At 54.9% G+C, this 22,445-nt stretch overlaps 1 protein-coding gene across 26 annotated transcripts in view; it reads right to left on the bottom strand.

Moving 5' to 3' along the window:
* The window catches only part of KCNT1 (potassium sodium-activated channel subfamily T member 1), an 89,042-nt gene that overhangs the window by 24,831 nt on the left and 41,766 nt on the right, over positions 1-22,445 (bottom strand). For 13 of the 26 annotated variants that reach the window (XM_074608219.1, XM_074608225.1, XM_074608221.1 and 10 more), the window contains one exon: positions 1,010-1,089. In XM_074608219.1, the coding sequence (XP_074464320.1) occupies positions 1,010-1,089 (80 nt within the window). Of the gene's footprint in view, positions 1-1,009; positions 1,090-5,804; positions 5,956-9,636; positions 9,679-21,517; positions 21,749-22,445 lie in introns of those variants that run through there. The other 13 variants (XM_074608241.1, XM_074608245.1, XM_074608247.1 and 10 more) reach the window with 6 other exon arrangements.

Here is a 22,445-nt window from a genome sequence, read left to right as displayed (position 1 = left end):
CTGAGCCCCAGGCGAGCCGCAGAAGCCACAGGGCAGCACACAAACGCTGCTCACGCTTTGCCCGGGGCTCTATGCATCCTACCCAGGGACAGATATATAGGAGACTAATACAGAAATAAATAACGATGAGTCAGCTCCTTGCTGGCCCAAATAGATGTGAGAGACAAACAAGCTGCTGGACTGTATCCCCCTCGTTAGCAGGCATGCCTTAAAAAGCATCAGACAGGCAGGGCCAGGGCCCCGCTCCGCTCGCCACGCTGCAAACAGCTTGTGGGAGGAGGGACGGCAAGCAAAAGCTGCTGCTTTGTCCGCTCTCCCTCCCCAGCCAGTTCATCGGGTTATTACTCAAATTACAAGTGAGAAATTCATCACATTTTCATTAAAAACTTCCCCGTGGGCACCCTGTTGTGCTGCGCTCCAGCTTTTTAACAAGACGACAGGATGCAAGGAGGAAAAGAAAATGTGAATTTATAAATTAACGAGTGGATTCCCTCCAGACAGCTAATGACATCTCAGAGAAAGAAAATAAAAACACCATTAGTCAAGTGGAGGCTAATCCGGATGGCTGAAGCAGGAGCAGGTAACTCACAGCCAGCCTCGGCCGTCCCCACAGCCACTGACCTCCAGCATCACTGGCTCCGTGGCAGGGACATTTGCTCCCCAACCCCCCGCCCCCCGGGTAGCTCCTGATGCCCATCCTGCTCCTGGCCAGTTCTTCCCAGCTGGCTCCCACACTGTGTCTGTCCCCAGCGAGCAGCGGTGTCAGGCAGCATCCCCTCCTCCCCATGCAACCACGTCCCCCCAAACCAAGTTGGCCAACACCCAACAGAAAGGCCAACAGGCAGCAGCAGCCCTGGGCTGGGTGGCCAGCACTGGGGACACGCGGGGAAACAGCCACCAGCAGATGGCAATGGCTTCTCGTCCCAGGAGGACGGAGCACAGCTCTCGAGCTCGGGCAGGGTTTGGTTTCTCCTGGCAAACACTCGGCCTCCCCACAAGGAGCACTCACTCGATCGCTGGTTTTTGATGAAGAAGAGCTTCAGACGCTCCTTGAAGGTGTTTTCATTCACGTAGAACTCGACCTGCACCCTGCGGGGAGAGCACCCAGAGCAGCCCGTCAGCAGGGTGGGAGGTCAGACCCGGAGCCCCCCGGGAGCCCTGTCCCCCCAGTCCTGGCTGGGTGACCCCCCCAGAGCAGCCTACAGCAGGCCCCGGGCTCAGCCCTGGGCTCCCAGATGCTCCCACCGTATGAAATCACCAGTACCACCAGGCGTGAGCACCAAGACGTGGCACACCGGTGACTACCAAAGCAGCCGATGCGACCCACAGGGCCACATCTACTTCGGGTTAAGGGCTCTGCTTTCACTCACGTGCAACTGGTTGACATCCGACTTGCAAACTTCTCCTTTCCCACACACTTTGCAACATCCAAAGCCTCTCTGAGAAGTTGTGGCCTTGGAGCAGTGTCCCCCAGCAATGTTTTATCTGCTCCAACCCCTCGTGGCTGCAGCAGAGAGGAGCCAGCGAGGGTGACAGCCCCGGTACGCCCATGCCCTGGTTCTGCCCGGGTAGGAGCAACATTCAGCATTGAAGCTGTTAAAAAACAAATCTGATCTAAAATGAGAAAAATTCCCTTTGTTGCTAAGATACCACACTTGGCCATTCCAGAAAAACCCAGGAGCTGCCAACCGACTCCAAACGTCACTTGGCATTTGGAGCCGCTGGTGACTTGTGGCACGGGGACAAGGCGCTGTGGCAGAGAGCCACCCGCCGGGGTACTTCCCAGAAACCGTCCGGGAGGAGCCGCAGATGAAACCGAAATTGCCCCGTTCACTGCCGTGACCACCACGGGCTCTTCATCTTCAGTCGCTCTGGTCTCCATCACCGACTCCCACCCACAGCCCTCCTGCCGGTCCCCACGTGCCGGGTGGATGCCCATGACCGCGTGGACCGGGAAAAGCCTCGTCAAGGCTGGAGGCTCCTCCCCACGGGGGTCAGTGGGGTCTGGGATCGAGCACACCCAGACTAAGGGTGTGCAGGGAAGACTGATCCCTGCTCAGTGCATCTGCCACCCGCCTCTCCTACTACTTACGAACACCCGCAGCCCTTTGCAAACTCACTTATTCACACCAGGCAGGGTTATAAATCACACGCCTGCTAAGTGCAGGCTCAAAGGGATTGGTTTCTGATGCCTCGGCTTTAGACTCTGAGCAAGACGAAGTTTGCTCATTACTATTACAGCTGCTAATGGAGTTAAGTGCAATGAATTAGCCGTTTCTCCTATTTCACTGTATTCAACAAGTCTCTTAAGTAAGTGCTACTATTATCACTGTCTTTTTAACTGCTTGGAAGAGGTCATCAAGATCTCATTAATCAGGCACATTACCAAGCCAAGGCACAGACCAAGGTGAGCAAAATCCACAGCGTCAGTCATTAAACACACCACCCCATTCTATTCCGCCCGTGCGACCCCCCTGCGCACGCGGTGCCGGCTCCAGCCCAGCGTGCCGCCTGCCGCACGCCACCGAATCGTGATTTATTGGAAAGCAGCTGCTACTCGCTCTGACAACAGAGGGATAAACAAATATTTACCGAGCGTTAGTGCTGAGCTGATCAGGCAGCAAGCTGGGAAGGGGTTTTATGAGACCCTCATTGCTCGGGAGTCCCCCATCCTGGTACCCACCGGCACCCGCTGGCATTTCCCAGCCGGCCTGACCGCTTGTGGGGAAACTGCCCAACATGTAAAAAGCGTCACACACCCTTGAGAGCTCCTCGGGGCTTCTTGTGGACTCTCTTATCAGGTTGAAAAGTCAGATTTTTAATTCGCAAGGCTCTTACGTGCAAAAAGCAAATGCACAGAAACAAAGCCCTCTGCTCAGGCACGAGAGCTGGGATAAAAATTTTATAGGGACTGTCAAACTTTGCATGCTTCTGCCTCTATCTGCTCTCTGGTTGAACCTCCCTTGGAGCGACACAGTGGGAACCCACCGGCAGCTGCCTGGGCTGGTGGCTGGCAGCGACCAGGTGATGTGCTTGGGGTGGCTGATCCGCCCCGAGAGCCCGTCCTTCAGCATCTCCCTAACGCCGTGGAGCAGCACAGCCTGGACCAGGGGGTGGGTGAGACACACGCGTCCGAGCCCCTCCGGCTCCGGAGCTGCTGCGGGCAGAGCTGAGGGGCTCCACGCTGCGGGGTCATCTTCTCCCCATCCGTGTAGCCGGAGAGGAAAGAAATTGTGAGCCTTAGCTATTAAAGTAATCGGGAGCCTTAACTAGGAAGCAAACGCTGAGCTCCCATCACCCACCCTGCAAACCCTCTGTCCTGCCCAGGTCCCTTGGCGGGACGTTATGCACCGAGCAGCTCCGTGACAGAGGTGACAATAACCAACAGGCTCAGTGGGGCAGTCACCAACCCTGTTAAGACATTTGGCACTGTGCTGGTTGCAAAACCCAGGGGAAGGGTGCCCAGGTCCGGCTGGCAGCGCTCAGCAAACCCATCGGCAGCGACACGAGCACGTCGCTCCTCACCGGGACGTCGAATGGCATCAAGCAAAGAAAATGCTGAAACGCAAACGCACCCGTGGTGGCAGCTGCGGGGTTTCACCAAGATCGTGCCTCACCCCAAACGTGCCCAGCTGGCAGGGAGAGGAGCTGACCCTGCATCTCCCCGGGGCCCCCGCGCTCGCGGGGAGCAGCAGCCCAAGGGCAGGGCAGGGGACCAGGGGTGGGTTTGCACCGAACCCGGCGCGTGTTCACCAGCCGCATCGCTGGCAGGAGAAGGCAGCAGGGAGGGGGGTGGGCAACCACGGACCCTGCTGCGGGGACGGCAGCGCTGGGGAGAGAGCAGGAGAATTTACGAGCGCTGTCTCAGCCTGCGCGATGTCGCAGGAGCAAGCGGCCATAAACGCAGAGCTTCGTAAGCACAGCTTTAACACGCGTTAAAATTAATTGTTTCCAAAGCCAGACTTGGCAAACGATTTATCTGTGTCAGGGCATAAATCAACTGCGCACACAAGCTAATTGCTCCTTCTCCTTATTAAAAATGCCCAGGAAATGCTAGGAACTGGCCGTCAGCTCCGTCGTGGGCGCTGGGCACCCCATTCATCAGAGTCCCTGAGGATTAAGCGCATGGAGGAGAGGGAGATTTCAGGGAGCACGATTCCTCTCCCAGACATTTGCCTCCGTACCAAAGAAACAAACAGCAACATAAATCTCTGTCGCCAGACAGATGGTTTGCTGATCTATAGCGTTGCAGCCCACCTCGAGACTATGAATATAAACGCTGACAGATAAAAGAACTGAATGATTAGAAGACATGTAACTTTTTATGACAAAGTAGCCCATGTATTAATCCGTCATAATGGCTGCAGGAAGAAGAAACAGTGGGAAATCAACTGAAGCGGATCTCAGCGGGGGAAAGGGGTGTTTATCACTGCAAAGAGATGAAGAAATAAAAGCATGTAGAAAGAACATATTCCCGTGGAGACAACCTGCCCTTGCTGCTTCCTGGGCTGCGCCCCTGGAGCCGTATGTCCCGGCTGAGCCCCGGCAGTGCCCGCGGGGTGAGGGTCCCTTGGGGCTGCTGGCCCCAGGAGGAGGGAGGGCACGACAAGGGCTCGGCATGACGGGGACCAGGGCGCTGCCGTGGTCCGACAGCCCGCTCCAGCACCGGCACCAACACGCCAGAGCCAACCCACGGCTGGTCAACTGACAGCTTTTACCAGGCAACAGCAACCATCAGAAAGTATCAAAGCTCCTACTCCATTTCCAGCTGAGGGAAGGAGATTATATCATCTAAAACGCACCCTTTAATTTTGTTGTCAAGGAGTTAACTTCAAACAAAAAAATCAAGCTAAATTCTGACTGCATTAACCGCCTCAAAACACCCTGACAGGCTCTGCCTTCACAGCAGCTCAGCCAAGCTGGTCCATCAGAACCAACCTCTCCCTGCTACCATGGCCAGGCATCCCTCCCACCAGCCGAGCATCCTTCCCACCAGCCGAGCATCCCTTCTGCTGGCCAGGCATCCCTTCCACCAGCCAAGCATCCATCCCACTGGTTGGACATTCCACCCGCCAGCCAAGCATCCCACCCGCCGGCCGAGTATCCCTCCCACCAGCCAAGCGTCCCTTCTGCTGGCCAGGCATCCCTCCCACCAGCTGAGCATCCCCCTCACTGGCTGGGCATCCCACCTGCCGGCTGAGCATCCCATCCGCCGGCCAAGCATCCCTCCCACTGGTCAGGCATCCCACCCGCCAGCCAAGCATCCCTCCCACTGGCTGGGCATCCCTCCCTCCAGCCGGGCATCCCTCCCGCCGGGCGGGCAGCATGATGCCAGCCCAGCCTGGGCAGCATGGAGGGGCGCAGGCAGCAGCTCGCTCTGCGGGAAGGGAGCCGGCAGCATGCTGCTCCCCCCGCCTCGCCCCGGCTGAACCTCCCCAGGCTGCACAGATAATCATCACGGTACAAGTTTAGTTACAAGCCCTTTGCTTGCAAGTGTAATTACCGCTATTACGCACTTCATAATGCCTGAGCAATTTCATTTTCTTTGCTTGGTTATTTATTGTACTTTATTAATCTAAGATTAGAGACAATTTGTTCTAAGCTGATAAGCTCCCAAAAAAGACACAACAGTTTGTTCAGAGAAGTGCAGGATGCAGGACCAGGATGAGCACAGCCCGGCTTGCCAGCATTAAAATAGACACCGAGGAGCACAGCCCCAGCTCCATACTTGTACCTTCCCCAGAGAGCTGGGGATAAACACACCCCCCTTAAAGACAACTAAAACATGAAAAATAGCAACTCACGTGCAGTCCCACGCCGGGGCAAACCCGCATGGGCAGCACAGGCAGGGACAGGGGACAGAGATGCGTCCCCAAGCTCTGCGTCCCCGGGGGACTTACATGGGCAGTCGGGCGCAGGCAGCTCCCCTCTGGTCCCTGCGGCATGTGACAGCCACCCGGCATGGCCTGAAAACTGAGACCGCTCCAAATTTGAGACGGCCACCCCCTGCGCGGGACACTGCCCAAAGCCTCCCTGCTGCTTTCCAAAGAAGGGCTTAGGTGCCCAGGACGCTTTTGCTTTATTTCATATAGGGAATTCTTGCTGTTAAAAGTGCATCTTCAAATAAAAATGTCTCTTGAAAGACAAGAAAAAAAATCACAGCATCTCTCTACAGCTCCAATCCTTGCGCTCGTACTCTGGCTGGGTGGGAAAGGATGCTCTCGTCCCAGGAAATTTCTCAAGAACCTTTTCCCATCATGTAATGGGATGCAAACGAGACTCCTCAGAGATTTTGGGAGAAAAAAAAACCCACACAAAGCCACAACAGAAAAACCAGAAATCTCTGCAATCTGATGGCTGCTAACACCCGCCTCTGCCAAGGTAGCGCAGTCTCATGTGTGAGACCCTGCTTTATCCCCCAGCTCCGGCTCAGCCCCGAGGGCAGCTCTTCATCCTCCATGCAAAACCACACTGGCCAAATACATAAGAAGTGTGGCTGTGGCCAAGACTGGAGTTAAAGAGAGAACGGTGATGGTGGCCCAGGTGGACTCAGTGGGGACGGGCTGCGGGTACCAGATTGAGCCCAGGGCAGAGGAAGGCGAGGAGCAGCGCTGGACGTGCAGGTCTGCAACGTTTCCTCCCTCAGCACCCAGCAGAGCCAGGAGTGACAGAGGACACTGTGCAAGAGGCAGGATGCTGCTAATGGCCCCGCGGCCCCGGGAGGCCTCCGGTCCCGCGCTGAACCACCAGCCCGGCACACAGGGCAGCCGCTGCCAGCAGGACCCCGCGGGGCATCGGGGGGAGCTGAGCAGCGGCCAAAGTCCTTCCTAAATAAACCACCAGACCAGCCAGCATGGTGCTAGGATACCTGCTGATGGCAACCACACCAACTACCCAGACAAACACATCTCCCGCACCTGCCACCCCTCCTGATTTCCTTTGGAGATGCTCTTTCCTTTTTTCCACCGTTTTCTCGATGGTAACAGCCATTCGGGTACAGAAGCTACGGCAAGACGGATGACACCCCCTGAGCTTTGCGTACTGAACACCACCTCTGTGATCCCCGTCTGCCATCCTCCATCTATCCCAGGGCGAGCGGAGGACGGGGGGCAGCTACAGCCCTTCCCACCGGAGCTCCGGCGCGACGAGCCGCCCCCAGCACAGCGTTTTGAGATGGAAATGGGGAATAGATGTATGGCTGTGTGCATATAGAAAACCTGGGCACCTGCCAAAGTGAGAACCAGGGAACAGGCTGCCCCCACGCTCAATAAGCAGTAATTGAACAATTACTCAAAGGAGGAGGGTTGTGGGTTTCACCAAGGCTGCACCGGCTCAGCGCCAGCGAGTGTGCAAGAAAACGGCTTCAAAACCACACGGGGCTGCAGGGGCTGCAGGTGGCATCTCCTGCCGCAGCCCCGCTGTCCCCTGCGTCCCCACCGGGCAGACGTGCGGGGACCAGCACACAAAATCTGCCACCTGGTTTTGCTTCGCGGCACATGAGAGCACTTGGGAGACCAGTGGGAGAGTCTGCACGGTCCGAAGGGCCCAATATTGCAGACACAGGAAATCCGCCCATTTTCTACAAACCACTCGTGTTCCCCAGGGCTCGGTAGGTGCAATACTGACACCACTATCACCGTGTTCTGCAGCGTCCCAGCCGATCCCCATGGATCACGGCACTGGCCAGCCCTGAGGTGCTCAGCACATCCCGCATCAGCCTCTCCCAGGCACCATCACAGCCACCTCGGCACCAGACGATGATTAGCAAAATTGAGTCCTACACCAACAGACACGGCTGCTCCGGTGCCCCGCCAGGCTGGGAAGCCCCAGCTCAGGGCTGTTCCCGGGGGACAACACTGCTCTGAGTATCGGTAAATGTATGCGCCATGGGAAGGTTTAATACCATCATAAGTGATCTGGATGATGGGATCAAGTGTACCCTGGTGAAGTTTGCTGATGACACCACACTGAGTGGGGAGGTGGAAACTTCAAAGGGAGAGCCACCCTGCAGGAAGACCTGGATATGCTGGAAGAGTGGGCTAACAAGAAGCCTATGAAGTTCAACAAGGACAAGCGTAAGGTCTTGCACCTGTGAAAACATAATCCAGGAGTGCAGCACAGACTGGGATCTACCCAGCAGCTCTGTGGAAAAGGACCTGGGGATCCTGGTGGACAAGAAGCTCAATGTGAGTGAACGGTGTGTTGTTGCAGCAAAGAAAGCCAACAGGATGCAGGGCTGCATCACCAAGGGCACCACCAGCAGAGACAAGGAAGTCATTATCCCACTCTGCTCAGCACTGGTCAGGCCACACCTGGAATATTGCGTTCAGTTCTGGTCCCCGCTACACAAAAAAGTCACAGACAGGATGGAAAGGATCCAGAGAAGGGTCACAAAGATGATGAAAGGACTTGAAAGCCTGCTGGATGGGGAAAGGCTGAGAGAACTGGGTTTGTTCAGCCTTGAGAAAAGAAGGCTCAGGGGAGACCTTATCACCACATCCCATTATTTAAAGGGTGGCTACAAAGAAGATGGAGACTTCCTTCTTACAAGGAGTCCCATGGAAAAGACGAGGGGCAACGGGTACAAGTTACTCCTGGGGAGATTCCGATTGGACACGAGAGGAAAAATTTTCACAGTGAGAACAACCAGCCACTGGAATAAGCACATGCAAACCTACCCACACACCTGCAGCAAGTGGGAATGGACCCTGGCCCACAACCTGCTCCCGAAGCTGGGTGCTGAGCCTGGTAGGACGGGGAGCCCCTGGGTGTGCTATGGGGGGGCCTGATCCAGACCTCTCCCTGCGGGGGCAAGGGGCTCTCGCTCAGCACTGTCCAAGGACACACATCCCCAGCCATGGGCCCTGGGCAAGGACACGCTCATCTCCCAAGTCACCTTCCCACTGCATCTCCCATCCAAGGTCTCGGCAGCCTCGCGGATGCACAGAGCAGCCCCAGCCCTGGCCCCACTCTGCTCGCGGCCGGGCACTGGCACCACTCACTCTTAATGAAATAAGAGTAATAAAGATTAAAACCCAGAAAGAGAAGATGCAACAGAATAACATGCTGTGTTTTGTGTGGCTGATTTGTTTTGCAACATTGGAGATTGACACTCATGAGTCTGCTCTTGTAATTGCTTCTGCTGATGAATCTGGATTGTTTAATTAGAGTCTGCGCATGGCGCTCATCGCTAATGGGTAATCATCAATTTGCTGCCAAGGATATCACTTCTTCCCCAAGAAACTTGTCTGTCTCTGAGTGCAGATAGTCCTCCCCATGGTGGGAACCATCACTCTTTCCCAGAAGGGTTTGCTGGTCCCGTGCACAACTCCTCGGTGCCAAGAGCAGTAAAGGACCAACCTTGTGCTTATCAGCTCCCTTAAAAGCAGAACAATCTATCACTAATTTAAAGTCTAGACTCACCACTGCTCCTGGCAGCTGGCACTGCCCAAAATACTTGACTCGCAAGACACCATGCACACATGCGCTGCACAAACACCCCAAATTTCAAGAGGTTTTGCTCTCTGGAGAACGCGGTTGGCTTTTTCCCGGCGGCTGGGTGATGGCCCCCGGGGCTGGTGGTGCCACGGCCGCCCTTGCCCCCTCCCCGCAGGGAAATGCATGCGGTGCACTTACTGCGAGAAGGAGGAATCCACGCTGAAGTCCTCGGCGTGAGGCCTACAGAGCGAGAGCATCACAGGAGGTGAGGGAAACGTACAGCTGCCGGGCAGAAACTGGCGCGACAGCCGGACCCGTGTCACTGGGAACGCCAGCGCCAGGGGGACAAAGAGCCACCCAAGTGCTTGGCCGAGGCTTGCACCACACCTGGGACGTGTCCCTGCTGAGGTCCCCAGGGTGGGGACACTGGGGATCCGGTGATGCTCTGGTGGCTTTGCCAGCATATGGCCCCTTTAAGGACTCAGCTCCACAGATAATAACATTTTTAATGCTTTTTTTTTGTTGGTTTTTTTTTAATGAGTCTTGCAAATGACATCGCTGCTCTGTCTCAAATCGGTGTCACGCTTTCTACAGAGCAATTAGATTTTGAAAGATGCTGGTTGGGGTAGTTTTAGGAACCTGACATTGTGTTTCTCCTACACACACCTTCACAAAGTTGATTTTACAGACACAGGTGATGACCAGAGAAGGGAAAACAAAAGAAAAGAAAAGAAAAGAAAGGAACAGACAGGAACATGGGGGGTTATGGCAGGGGCAGAAAGAAGAAGACAGCAATGTCCGGGAGCGGGTGGGAGGCGACGGGACTGTGCTCGTGTACTGTACATCCCGCAGACAGACACCGAAGCACAGTGCTATGAAACAAAGCGATTGCAGCTGCAAAGAAAAAAATTCCCATTGCAAAAACAACACCCTGTTCAAGACACATCCGTCCCCGCGGATGGCCACGGGTCCCTGTCACCTGAGCCAGAGCCCTTCCCTGCCGCCCAGTGCCCAGCAGTGCCCTCTTTCCTGTCCTTATTTAACGTGAGTCTGGGCAATCAAGAAACATAACCAAAGCAAAGGGGGCAGCTGCGGCTCATAAAGGTTTTTCTTTTCTTTTCTTTTGCGCTTTATGAGTCCACAGCACTCCAGCATAGTTCAAACTAAATAAAAGCAATAAATCCTCATTTCAATTAAAACGCGAGTCCGAAAGAAAGCTAATTCATCCCCCAGCTACACGGCACACTGAGCAGCTTCCCTGCGACGTGATTTAGTTTGCCACTACTCTTCTTCTATTATTTGTGCGAAGGCTGCAGGGAGGAGCTCATCGCCCCGGAGCCGAAATGCCAGCAGAGCGCAGGCTGTGCCAACCGGAGCCGCCGTCCCGGGTGACACCGACAGCGATGTCCCCCTGTATCAGACACAAGAGGTGTGCGGGAGATGCTCAACTTGGGAGAGATGCTCAATTTGGGAGAGATGCCGGGGGCCTTGAGGGGAGGGGGCCGGGGGAGCCAGCGCGGGGGCTCAGGAGATGCTCTGTCTAGACGAGAGGCTCCCACGCAGCCCCGCTTCCCACCGAGTCCCATGGAGAGCCCTCCCCAGGGAGCTGCTTGGGGGGCAGGAGGTGCCGGGGGCTCCCACCCCATCGCTGCTCCGCAGGCTCAGCCCTGGCCCAGCCTCTGCCACCGCCCCACGGGGACTCCCGTGGGCAGCCCAGCACCCCCAGCCTGGGTTTGTGCCCCTGGGGCTGCGCACCCAGCCTTGCCCTTTGCAATATTTGCCCCTCGCAAATAATCATATTGCAAAAAGAAAGCATTTCCGTGCCACCTTCCCCTCCTGCCCTGCTAATTTTAGCTTGCTGGTGCAACCACTACGGAGCAGTAAGTCAGTTCATGCCCAGCCGGCCCCTCGTGCCATGTCTCCCAGCGATCACAAGCCCCGCAGTGGGTCGGTCTATCAGCTACGCCGGCGCTCGGCACAGCCCTGGTGTTTATTAATGACGAACAACCCAGACTTTCTCCAGCTGCAAACCAGAGGCGAGCACAGCCCCGGGCAGGAGCCCAAGCGGCTCAGCCTGCCTCCTGCCAAATTGGATTATCCCACGTTAACAGCAGGGGCTGTTCAAGCCCCTCCGCTCGCGTTTGGTTTTGCACAGGAGCTTTTTATGCCTCGCAGAGACATTTATGGGAAAGAAACAGCAAATTATTTGGTTTTCTCCTAACATACTGCCAGCTGGCAACTGGGAAAACTGTACAAATTGGGGCTTATTTCAGCTGCCGCTCCTCAAGGCAGAAGAACGTTCCTGAAAACCAAACAGCAATGGCACATTTAATCACTCAGCTTGGTGGCATCCTGCAGAACCCAAAGGTCCGGCGTCACCGGGATGGGTCCTGGAGCACCGGGATGAGCTGACACAATTCCCAGGACACCTTCCCCAGACAGGCAAGCGACAGGCCAGAGAGGCAAATAAACATCTTGCTCGCAAGAAGGCACCACGAATAAAAGGGTTTTCCAAAGTGATGGGCAGACTACAGACCTCCCCAGCTGTGGCTTTGCCCACTCTGGGCCACAGTTAAAGCACGTGCAATAAAGTAGTAACAAAAAGCTGCTCTTGGCTTCCAAATGAACAAAACCCTTCATGCCAATCCCAGGGGAAAGAAGCGACCCTGAGACGTCATACTGAAACTTCTCCTTCCCAGCAGGCACACGAATTCTCATAACTACTCTAAATGCTGAGAAAACATAGAAAAACTTCTAAGAAAACTAGAAATCACTCCAATTCTCATTTAAAAAACAGTTGTTTTCCAGAGTCCAAAAACTTTTACAAAGTTTCAGCTTAGAGAGTTTGGTTTATTACGGTGTCGTGGTTTAGCCTCAGATGGCAACAAAGAACCACGTGCCGCTCGCACGTGCCTTCCTAATACAGGAAGGATCGTAAGAAAAGGCAAGACTCTTGGGTTGGGACAAAGGCAGTTTAACAGAACAGCGAAGGGAACAGGCAAACAACAACAACAACACGGATAGGGGAATATACAAACGCGATTACGGAACCGCCGCTCCCCGCCGCTCGCCGACCGGCCGGACCCGGGACGCCCCAGCCCGCTTTTAAGCAGCAACTTCCTGCCCCCTCCCCCGGCAGCTCAGGGTGGGCGTGGCTCACATGGCATGGAATACCAGGAAAAGTTAACCCTATCCCCACCGGAACCAGGACATACGGAAAGGCCATACTTTCTGCAGGGAGAAGGACAGACGGACAGACCCATGGGATGCCCAGCACTGCCCCATGGCCGAGCCGGCCCCGCTCCCCCCAGAGCTCTGCCAGGCACCAGCCCCTCACCTGGGTTTCGAGCCTGGCTGCAGACAGAGACCAGCCCCCCACTGGCCCCAGCGGAGCTGCCACCCCAGCAGCATCCCCCCCTCCGGTGCTGCTCCTCACAAACCGCCCCCCGGCCACCGTGGATTCTGCGGTGTCACTTATCTGACAATTAATCCAGGTCAACTGCTCGAGGGGATTAGCAGAGCGGCAGAAACCCTTTTGTGCACAGTCTCCCTTGAAAGGAAAGAGTAGATTTACAATAGAGAGAATAAAGCCATTTAACTGAGTCAGAAAGGTGACACTGGCTTTTAATGTGTTTTAGATAATCTAATTTAAATTCACCTTTTTATTTCAGCCAGATCAGCCTCCCTGAGCATCCCCGCGCAGACGAACCTTGACTCATCTCATTCTTACCATGGAAGGTAACAACGCAGGCAGTGAGCCCGACCCTCGCTGCCCTCCAGAGCCCAGGGTCGGGGACGGAATCCCAGACTGGTTTGCGTTGGAAGGGACCTTAAAGATCATCCAGTGCCACTGGAGAGAAGGCTCCGGGGAGACCTTCCAGCCCCTTCCAGTCCCTCAAGGGGCTCCAGGAAAGCTGGGGAGGGACTCTGGAGCAGGGAGGGGAGTGAGGGGGAAGGGGTTTACACTGACAGAGGGGAGATTTAGATGAGAGATGGGGAAGAAATTGTTTGCTGTGAGGGCAGTGAGCCCCTGGCCCAGGTTGCCCAGAGAAGCTGTGGCTGCCCCATCCCTGGAGGGGTTCAAGGCCAGGTTGGACGGGGCTTGGAGCAACCTGGGCTGGTGGGAGGTGTCCCTGCCCAGGGCAGGGGGGTTGGAACTAGATCGTCCGTAAGGTCCCTTCCAACCCAAACCATTCTGTGATTCTATGATTTATTATTACAACAAAAGTCACTAATAAACCTTGCATATGCATAAGAGAGAGCAATCACCTGCCCGCCCACGCTGTGCAGCAGCTCCTGGGCTGAGCAGCCACCTTTTCACCCCCATCCTCCTCCTCCTCGGCTCTGGCTCCGCACACCCCGCCAAAGACAGGTCTCCTCCCTGGATCCGAGCAGGGATGCGGGCAGCATCCCCAAGCCCCGCTCCCCCAGGGATTCGGGCTGCGGAACCGATCCCCTTCGCTCCGGAGAGGGGGGAAAGGGGCCGGCCCCGCGCCCCAGCTCTCCTCCCACCTCTACCAGGGCGCTGCGGGATGCAGACAGCATTTAGCTCATCCGTCTCATGCAGATAATTCGAGGCTAAATACTTTCCCTGTGTTTGAAGCGCTCGGAGATGCTCGGACGGAGGAGGGAGCCGCAAAGCACGGCGGCAGCTCAGCCGAAAGACCCGCTCCCTCCCAGCAAACTCTCCCCCGCCAGCTCCGCGCGCCTTTGCCGCTGCCTCCTGATTTTTCCGGTAAACGAAGGTGTATTAAAAAATTCACTTTGGGCCCTGCAGTTCCTATTACTTTTAAATAAATAAAAAAAAAAGAAATAATAAATAAAAAAAAATAATAATTCTGCCTTGACTACAAGCCCCTGGAAGTTACAAAGGCACAACTAATGACCTGCCAACACCACACAGATTCAGGTTGCTTAATAACCACCTACAAGGCTCACAGGCGTTTCGAGACCGGGGGCTAAAGGGGACTAAATCTGATGGCTCTCTCCTGCGGCTAAGCCATCAGATTTAGTCCCCTTTAGCCCCCGGTCTCGAAACGCCTCCAAGATAGGGGGGTTAAGATGAACCAAGCAAGGTAACTGCTTGGGAAGGCTTCCCGAAGCGGCGTTCATCCTCTAAAGACATGAGAGCTGCACCCATGGTTCCTACCGTATTGACAGTGAGAAAACTCAGCCCCCAAAAATAGCCTGACGTGAGAAGGAGGACAGATGGGAGGACGCAAAAAAAAAAAAAAAGAAAGAAAGAAAGAAAGAAAAAAAGAAAGAAAGAAAGGAAGCGAAAGAGGGGGAGAAGGAACGAGCAAGAGGAAGGGGAAAGGGAGAGGAAGATGCAAGCGTCCTGCTCGCCAACACGGGAGGGTAACCCAGCTCCCCGCTTGCGGGATGGAGCAGGGATGATCCCAGGGAAGGGATTCCAGGAGGGACCTGGAAAAGCCACCGACTGCTCCAGGCACTCGCCGAACAGCTGTCTAATGGCTGGGAAGTGCCACGCGAACAAGCCCTCCCGCCACCGGCAGCAACGCACGCCACGCAGGCGGGCAGCCACGCCGGCAGCGCGAGCCCAGCTGCCTCCTCCCCAGCCGAGCGGCACCTTGAGGGGCTCTTGTTTAATCCCAGCAGCAGTTATTTCTCGGCATTCGTCTGCAAAAACGCACATCGCAACTAAAATACATAAAAGTTTAGAAACAAACAAGGTGCAGTGCCAAAACCGCAGCATCGCCCTCCGCAGCCAAGCAAGCCATTCCCAGCCCGATGCCCGGCAGCTCCCGGCGCTGCCAGCAATCACCTTCCAGAATGTTTTGGCTCTCCCAAACAGGTGAGAGCTGCCAAACCTGGGCACTGGGCTCTGCCCGCTGGGCAAAAAGGCCCTGCGGATGCTGAGGCTGCTCTAACGCACACCTCCCCGCTTTTCCTAATGAGCTAATCGAGTCCCTGCGGTCCTGCCAAGCCTTGTGGCTTGCGGAGGAATGACTGGGCACGAGTTCGGAGGGGGACTGCGAGACCCCGCTGTGTCGCAGTCCCGACCCCGACGGCCGGGCTGGCAGCTGGTGCCCACTCAGAGGGACGGCCATGCCTGGCATCCCGCTCTCACCGCAAGCAGGAAAGCGAAACGTGCTAATTCCCGCACCCGGATGGGACCTGATGGGAATGAGGGACCTAAAATAAACAGAGCAAAAGCCCGAGTGCGTGTTTCGAGTGCAGGCATCCTCGGGTTAGGCGCCTCGTCTGCATGTCAGCGTCTATATAGGGCACCGAGATTTTCAGCGGCGCTGGCGTCTCAGCAGCGGCCGTGGGAGGAGAGCTCAGCGCTTCCACAACGCAGCCTGTGCCCCTCAGGCGCCCGGCTGCAGTGCTGCCAGCTCGGGGGTTAGCATCGCCCCGCGCCCCCCGGGGGGGACAAACACTTTCTGCCAGAGCGTGCCTGGGGACAGGGACAGGGATTTGAGGGACTGGGACCACAAATACGGGACCTGCCACCGAAACACATCTGAAACCTGCAGGAGGGAGCTCAGAGCTGAGCTCCCGCTGGGACACGGTGATGTGGGTCTTGTCCCCGCGCAGAGGAGTGGGTACAAAACAGGGAGGATGAGCAGAGTTTGGGGGCTACTCCAGTGCAGCTCCCAGACAAACAGAAGAAATAGCCGGGTTTGAGCCCCAGCGCCGCAGCCCGGGATGAAATCTCTGGCTGTGTTTACGAACGGCTCTGTTTGGTGCGAAGGATGCCAGCTGTCAGCTCGCTGTGCCGGCAGCCAGGATCCGGGATCATTTCCTGTTCATCGGCATCAAGCAGCACATTTGCATATTGCCCTTGTAACGGAGTTCAACAATCGAGCGCACCCTGCCTGTTTTTGCAGTGGTCCTACACTGAAACCGCGATCGGCACCACCCAGCAATGCCCGAGGCTACGTGGGAAAGAAATGCCCAGGTTAAATGTCACACGAGCGGTGCCGCCCCCGCAGAGCCATATGATGGTGCCTGGAAGAATAACCCAAGGGAACTACACCCGAGGCTGCGAGAGGCAATGCTCAGCGGGCACCTTCCCACGGGGACGCTGGGCACGGACCCGCAGGCAGGCTGGGCGCCTGGACCACAAGAGCAGCCGGCGGTTTGGCTACTGCTGGAGAAAGGCTCGGAGATGCCACGTTCCCGTCTGGGCAACTGCGGCAGAGCATCAGCACCCTGTCAGCAACGAGCCGTGCGGCGCAGCGAGCCCTGGCGTGGGCTCAGATACCCACCGCCAGAAATACATCCCCACGAAGGGCTGCCCAGCCCAGCCAGAGGGAAAGCAGATCAAGGCCAAAGCACCCTGTAAGCAAAACCCTCTGGAACCGGGTCTTTTCCAGGTCCTCTCTGCAAAGGCTCCCGCAGGGACCCTACCTGCAGCGATGCCGGTTCCTGCCCGCCCTGGGGACATGTGGCAGCGCTGCCTTCACCAAGTGGCACAGACGGTCCTGGCTCAGAGGACACGTGCAGGAGCTGGGTCTGGCACAGACACAGAAATCCTCCCGTAACCAAACCATCCCGACAAGCCCAGTCTCAGCACTTCTCAATTTCTTGTGGAAACCCTGCTCGAGGACAGGAGCTTCAGCCCTTCCAGCGGAGAACGCCTCTGGCAAAGCAGGGCTCGGAGGTGGCTGGGCACGGACCGGCACAGACCCTGCGGCACAGCCCAAGGGAGCTGCTTTCGGGGGCTCAGTGGGCAGCCAAGAGAATAGCAGCAGAAGAACCAAGGCTGGACGGTGTGTGTTGGCAGAAGCCGGGGGGGGCAAACCCTGCTCAGGGAAAGTCCCTGCCCACCCTGCCACAGCCTTTCTCCTGCACAAAAACACCTCACCGAAAGCTGAAGTGGCAAACCAGCACGTGTCATTCACTGAAGACAGAGACACGTCTCCCAAAGCTCTTTGTTGGAAACACCGTTAGTTAAAGAAAAATGAATTAGCTGTTGACCTATTGTTCCCCCAGGAGGGGATTCAGCAACATGGCACGGCAATGGTTCGACAGCAGGGGGGTCGCACCCAGGCATTTGCTGCTGTGATCGGCTGCAGAGCCCATCACCAGGAAATGTGGCTGCTAGGACAGAGAGGTTCTAATGGTTTCAATGGCGAGACTGGACCTTTCCACCGGTCTGCTTGTGTGCGAGTGTCAGGCAATGAAAACTCATTTAGCGAGACCTGTTTGTTACTGCCTGGCTGCCCCTTGAGGGGACAAACATCGATTGGTCAGAAATTACTTTTTCAGACACGTTTGGGTGACTTCCTCACTCTCCAGAGTGCTTTACCTCCAAAAAACACTGCATTAAACTCACCCTAGCAGAGTGCTGCTACTTCTCACTGAGTAGACTCCAGCCACCTTGTTGACTGTAACATGGCTGAAGCAAAGTCCCATTTATTCCTGCCAAAAATATCTCGAACCGAGAGACGAGGCGAGGCTGTGGGAGGTGGGACTGTGCAGTCTGAAGGAGAGAAAGGGAGGAAGGATCTAATCGCTGCCCTCAGCTACCTGATGGATGAGGTGTAGTCAGCCTTCTCTTGGATACACGCAGCAAAATGACAAGAGGGAACAGAGGCACAAGATGCAGCAAGGGAAAAGTTATTCATCCCGAGAGTGACCAAGCCCTGAACCAGGCACCCAGAGAAGTTGAGAAACCTCCAGCCTGGGAGATGTTCAAAACTCAGCGGGACTGGTCCTGAGCAAGCCAAGCCAACTGAAGTTAGCCCAGCTTTGAGAAGGGGTTGGAGCAGAGCCCTCCAGAGGTCCTCTCCAACCCCAACTCTTCTGCAACGCTAATGTTCTTCCCCAAGCCCCAGCAGTTCAGATTTCAGCTACTGGCAGCTCAGCAAACACGACTCAAAGGGGAGAGGGTGGAAACGTGGGTCAGGGAGGGGACACGCAGCACTGCCAGCCTCTGGCCCTCCCAGGGCTTAGGGCAGAGCTTCCAAACCAGATACCTTACGGGTAGGTTTGCAATCCTTTAAGAGTATCAGTTTGCCCCAGGACGGGTATTGGTCAGAGTTTCCCCTACTTCCAGCAGAGCTGCATAAACAGGACATGATTATCTTGTAAAAAACTTTGTGTTTTTAAACCCACATCCCCGGTATTACAGAGAGATCACCAGCCCATGTAATGGGATCCAAATACAGATATTTACACATCCTCATGCCCGCCAGCAGCTTCCTCCCAAACACAGAGCCGCTCGATGGAGAGCACAGCACGGCATTGGGCTCTTTCTGTGACTTTGTTCCCTATCACACCTTTCTCTTTCAAATTCCACCCCTCAACACAAGCCACACGGGACCAACCTGCCTCAGGAAAAGCCCAGCTCGTAGGGGAAAGAGAGTTTCAGTGCCCAGGCGGCAGGTCTGGCAGCAGAGCCTGCCCTCCCCGGGATGCTGCCCTGGGTGCATCCCCTTCACAGAGCAGCCCCTGATGCTCCAAGCATCTTCCGCATCAGCAGCCTGGGCCGGTCCCATCCCACCCGCAGCTCCCCAGCCACAGGAAAGCATCCCCGTCCTGCATACCCAGAGCCAGCCCTGAACTCCCCCTTTTTGCCTCCAGATGTGGAATAATGCATGGCTATGGAGTGTTTTTCCTTCAGATCCTTGCCTCCTGTTTTGACTGAGAATCCCTAAAAGCTTTGAGATGCTACAATGACTAAGAGACAGAGTAAGGAGGTAAATAAAGTAGGTGAGAGTAAACTTCACTGGCTTCAGTCGTCTAGAGAATTCATTTGCATCCCTGAGAACATCCTGTAACAGCATCTTCTTCCACCATCACCTGGTAATTTCACTCCCAACTCCCAGGGACAATCGTCACTGCTAACTTGATAACGCTGCTTGTGTCTGGCTTTGGAGGAGATGAAGCATCTCAGACACGCTATTCATCGTTTCTGAAGCAATCTTCCTGCCTTTGTTGCTTACATATGCAGTGAAAGAGAAGTGCACAAATCTTAATCTTAATTGCCAACTCGATTGTTGGGAAGCAGCACACAGAGAAGAAGGAAAGCCCAGCAGGCGGAATTCAGACACTGCAAGCGGCAGCTCGCAGGGCTCTGCCCGCTGGCAGAGGAGTGTAAAAGTGTTGCTATCAACTCCTCTGCCTCTCAGCAGCATCAGTTCCTTACTACCAGATTGCAGCAAAACACTTGAAATTCCAGTGAAACCCAGGGAATTGGGTTCTTTTATAAAGCCTTGAGGTACCCCGGTGTGCTCTGCACACTTGGCCTGCTGGCAAGGGTCCACTAAAAAGCTGTTGCTGCGTGATTTTTGGAACTGTTGCCCCCTGTACCCCCCAGATCCAACCATGACTTGCAGCATCCCTCCTTTGTGCCACTGTCCCCCCAGGAGACAACGGGGGTCAGCTGAAGATGAGGGTTTGGCTCCCTGGTCCTGGGCAGGAACCCACCAAGCCCCTGAGCACAAGAGAGGAGAAACCCCTCTTACACATCTCATCACAGCTGATTAGCAGTGGTTGGGATGAGTTTATAAGAGTCCCCCAGTTGCAAGTATGAGTCCTTTTCTAGCCCCAGTGCACCTGGATTTGAACACTGGCACTGTTATGAGGGTACACCAACAGTACCTGAAAGGGCACAGACAGGAAGCAAGCTCACTCCAAAGGCTTTGCCAATGGTAGTGTTCAGGACGTGCCTCCAGAGATGCAGGTACCCCCAGAACAGGTCCATCTTCGACGTCTTTTTGAAGCAATGAAAGCAAGACACAAGACCAGAGCGAAAGCAGCCTGATCAATGCTGGGAGCAGATTCAGATTGCTTGACAAAACGCACCAAGACCCCAAAAGCTTCAGGGATTTATCTCCAGTGCAACGACACAAACATGTAAGCTCTTGCCTCACGAAGTCAGAAGGCAACGACCCACAAGATCTAAGTGTCTGTTCACCAGAGAACCAGCATCGGTGCCATCTGGAGAGTTGACACACCACACATCAGACCGAGACGTGCACTCTCAGTTCCGCAAGTACACCAGGACTATGCTTCCCAGACCTGGAGACTAAAGCATGTGCCCGGCACAGCTCGGCACCGGGGGAAGGACCACGCCAATGCTCCTGCCTGGCTCCCGCAACGCACACCTCCCTCCTTGGCTTCCCCCGGGGAGACCACATCTGCTAATCCTGGCTTGTTGCCACCTTCCCCCCAGCCCACCAGTGAGATAACACCAAGATACTGAAGCTGAGGCGTTAATTCATTCCAACCTAAAGCCAAACAAGTAAAATTCACCATGAGCAGAAGCTTTCCTACAGCTCTCATTTGCACTGGAAACGGGAGCTACGAGCGGCACCAAATTACGTCCTAGAAGATATACAGTACACAATCACAGGTGAGGCAATTTTTGCCGAGAAGGAAGACAGCATGGATGGGCTGAAAGGCTGAATAGATGGGGAAAAAATGAAACAGAAAATGGAATGAACAGAACAAGAACTGAATCAATGATGTATGCATCCTCATCATAACTAGGGGACCTGGCTTCTTCTGAAACACTGTAATTCAAGTGCAATGTAAAGCGTTTTTATCCTCCTGAAAAGCAGCTCATTTCTTTCTGTAGACATCAGCTGTGTGCTTGCAGAAAGAGGCTGCAGCATTTTGTATGGTAGCCTTTTTTTTTTTTTTTTTTTTTTTTTTGCAGTTACAAATAAATTATTCCTCAGATGGGGGATCGAGCATCTCTTCTTCCATGCAAACATGGTGCTTATGTACTGTGCATACTGTGGTGTTAGCAGTGTAAATAAGCTTCAGTCTTATACTGCACAGATAAGGCGCAACGCAAGTTAACAGTGTTGTGTGGCAGCCCCACAGTCTCAGGGCTGCCATTCAGACATGCTTTTGGCATATGAAAAAACAAGAAGCACCTATGAAAAATTTAAAGGAACTGGCTTTCTTCTGCTCCGGCTACCTATTTCATAACACAACTTTGGAGCTGGTGTGGCTCTTTAACATCGCTATTAGAAGGATTTGATCCACCACCCCTCCAGCCCGTGGTGGCACTAATCCTTTCCCTCTCATTTAAAAGATAAAAGGTGCTGCCTCCCCCACCCACAAAGCCCCACGCACCACTGCAGTCCTGCAATACCTTTGTCCGACATCACTCGCCAAGGATCCCATCCTCCGAGCCGGTAACAAGGGGCTCACCCCGTGGACATCTTCTGTTGTCGCTGGTGGGACAGTTTTTACATGGGAATTGCTCTCTGAAGGGGAATTCTTCAGCTTGGCTCTCGCCATCCTGCGAGCTTCAGCTGCCTCTGTGACTTCCTCCTCTTTCCCCCCTGAACTCTCTCATACATAGCAATCCTCACCGCATTCAGTTTAGAGCTGTCGGCACGTACCATCTCCTTCCTTCTTCTCTCTCCCCACTCGCGGCTGCTCAGTGGAACAATCCTGCCCTGTACATTTATTTTGGTAGTGAGGGGAGTCAAGGCAAACTCTCTGGCCTTGCTGCTGCAACGAATTTGGTGCAAAACGACCGAGAAAACATCCACAATGCAGAAATCTCTGAAACGGCTTTGTGCAATAAATAATGTAATTGCCTTGGCTGCCTCCTTCAAAAAAATGATTGCATTGGTCTTATCACCGCAAGCAGGGCAGGGGCTGAGGGATTATTTTTTCCCCATCCCTGTTTTTCAGTAGCAACGTGAGGGGGAGGAAGCTATTTTATCTTATTCCTCTGTGTAAAGAGCAGTGTGTGGACTGCATGCCAGAGAATAGACTCAGCGTGCTTGGCTCGCAGACACAAAGCAGCAGAACAAGGTCCCCTCCTAAACACACCCGCTGTGAACTGAGCAGAGAGGAACTCGCTGCTGGTTCCCTCGGAGCTACCAGTGGCCACAGGGGCTCGACCACTGCTCCCCTAGCCAGGCTAAACCGGCGCCCGCAGAGGCACACACTACCTGTCCAAGAACAACCCAGAATTCCCTCTTCAGGCAAGAAAAAAAGCTGCTGCTCCTTGAACATGCTTGGCATCGAGTTCTCAAGGTATCAAACAGAAAAGGGAATTCACTGTG

This window comes from Larus michahellis, chromosome 15 (assembly GCF_964199755.1).
Source record: "Larus michahellis chromosome 15, bLarMic1.1, whole genome shotgun sequence".
Classification (NCBI taxonomy): Eukaryota; Metazoa; Chordata; class Aves; order Charadriiformes; family Laridae; genus Larus; species Larus michahellis.
The sequence above is the reverse complement of the archived record's forward strand: the minus strand, read 5'-3'. Positions and strand labels throughout refer to the sequence as shown.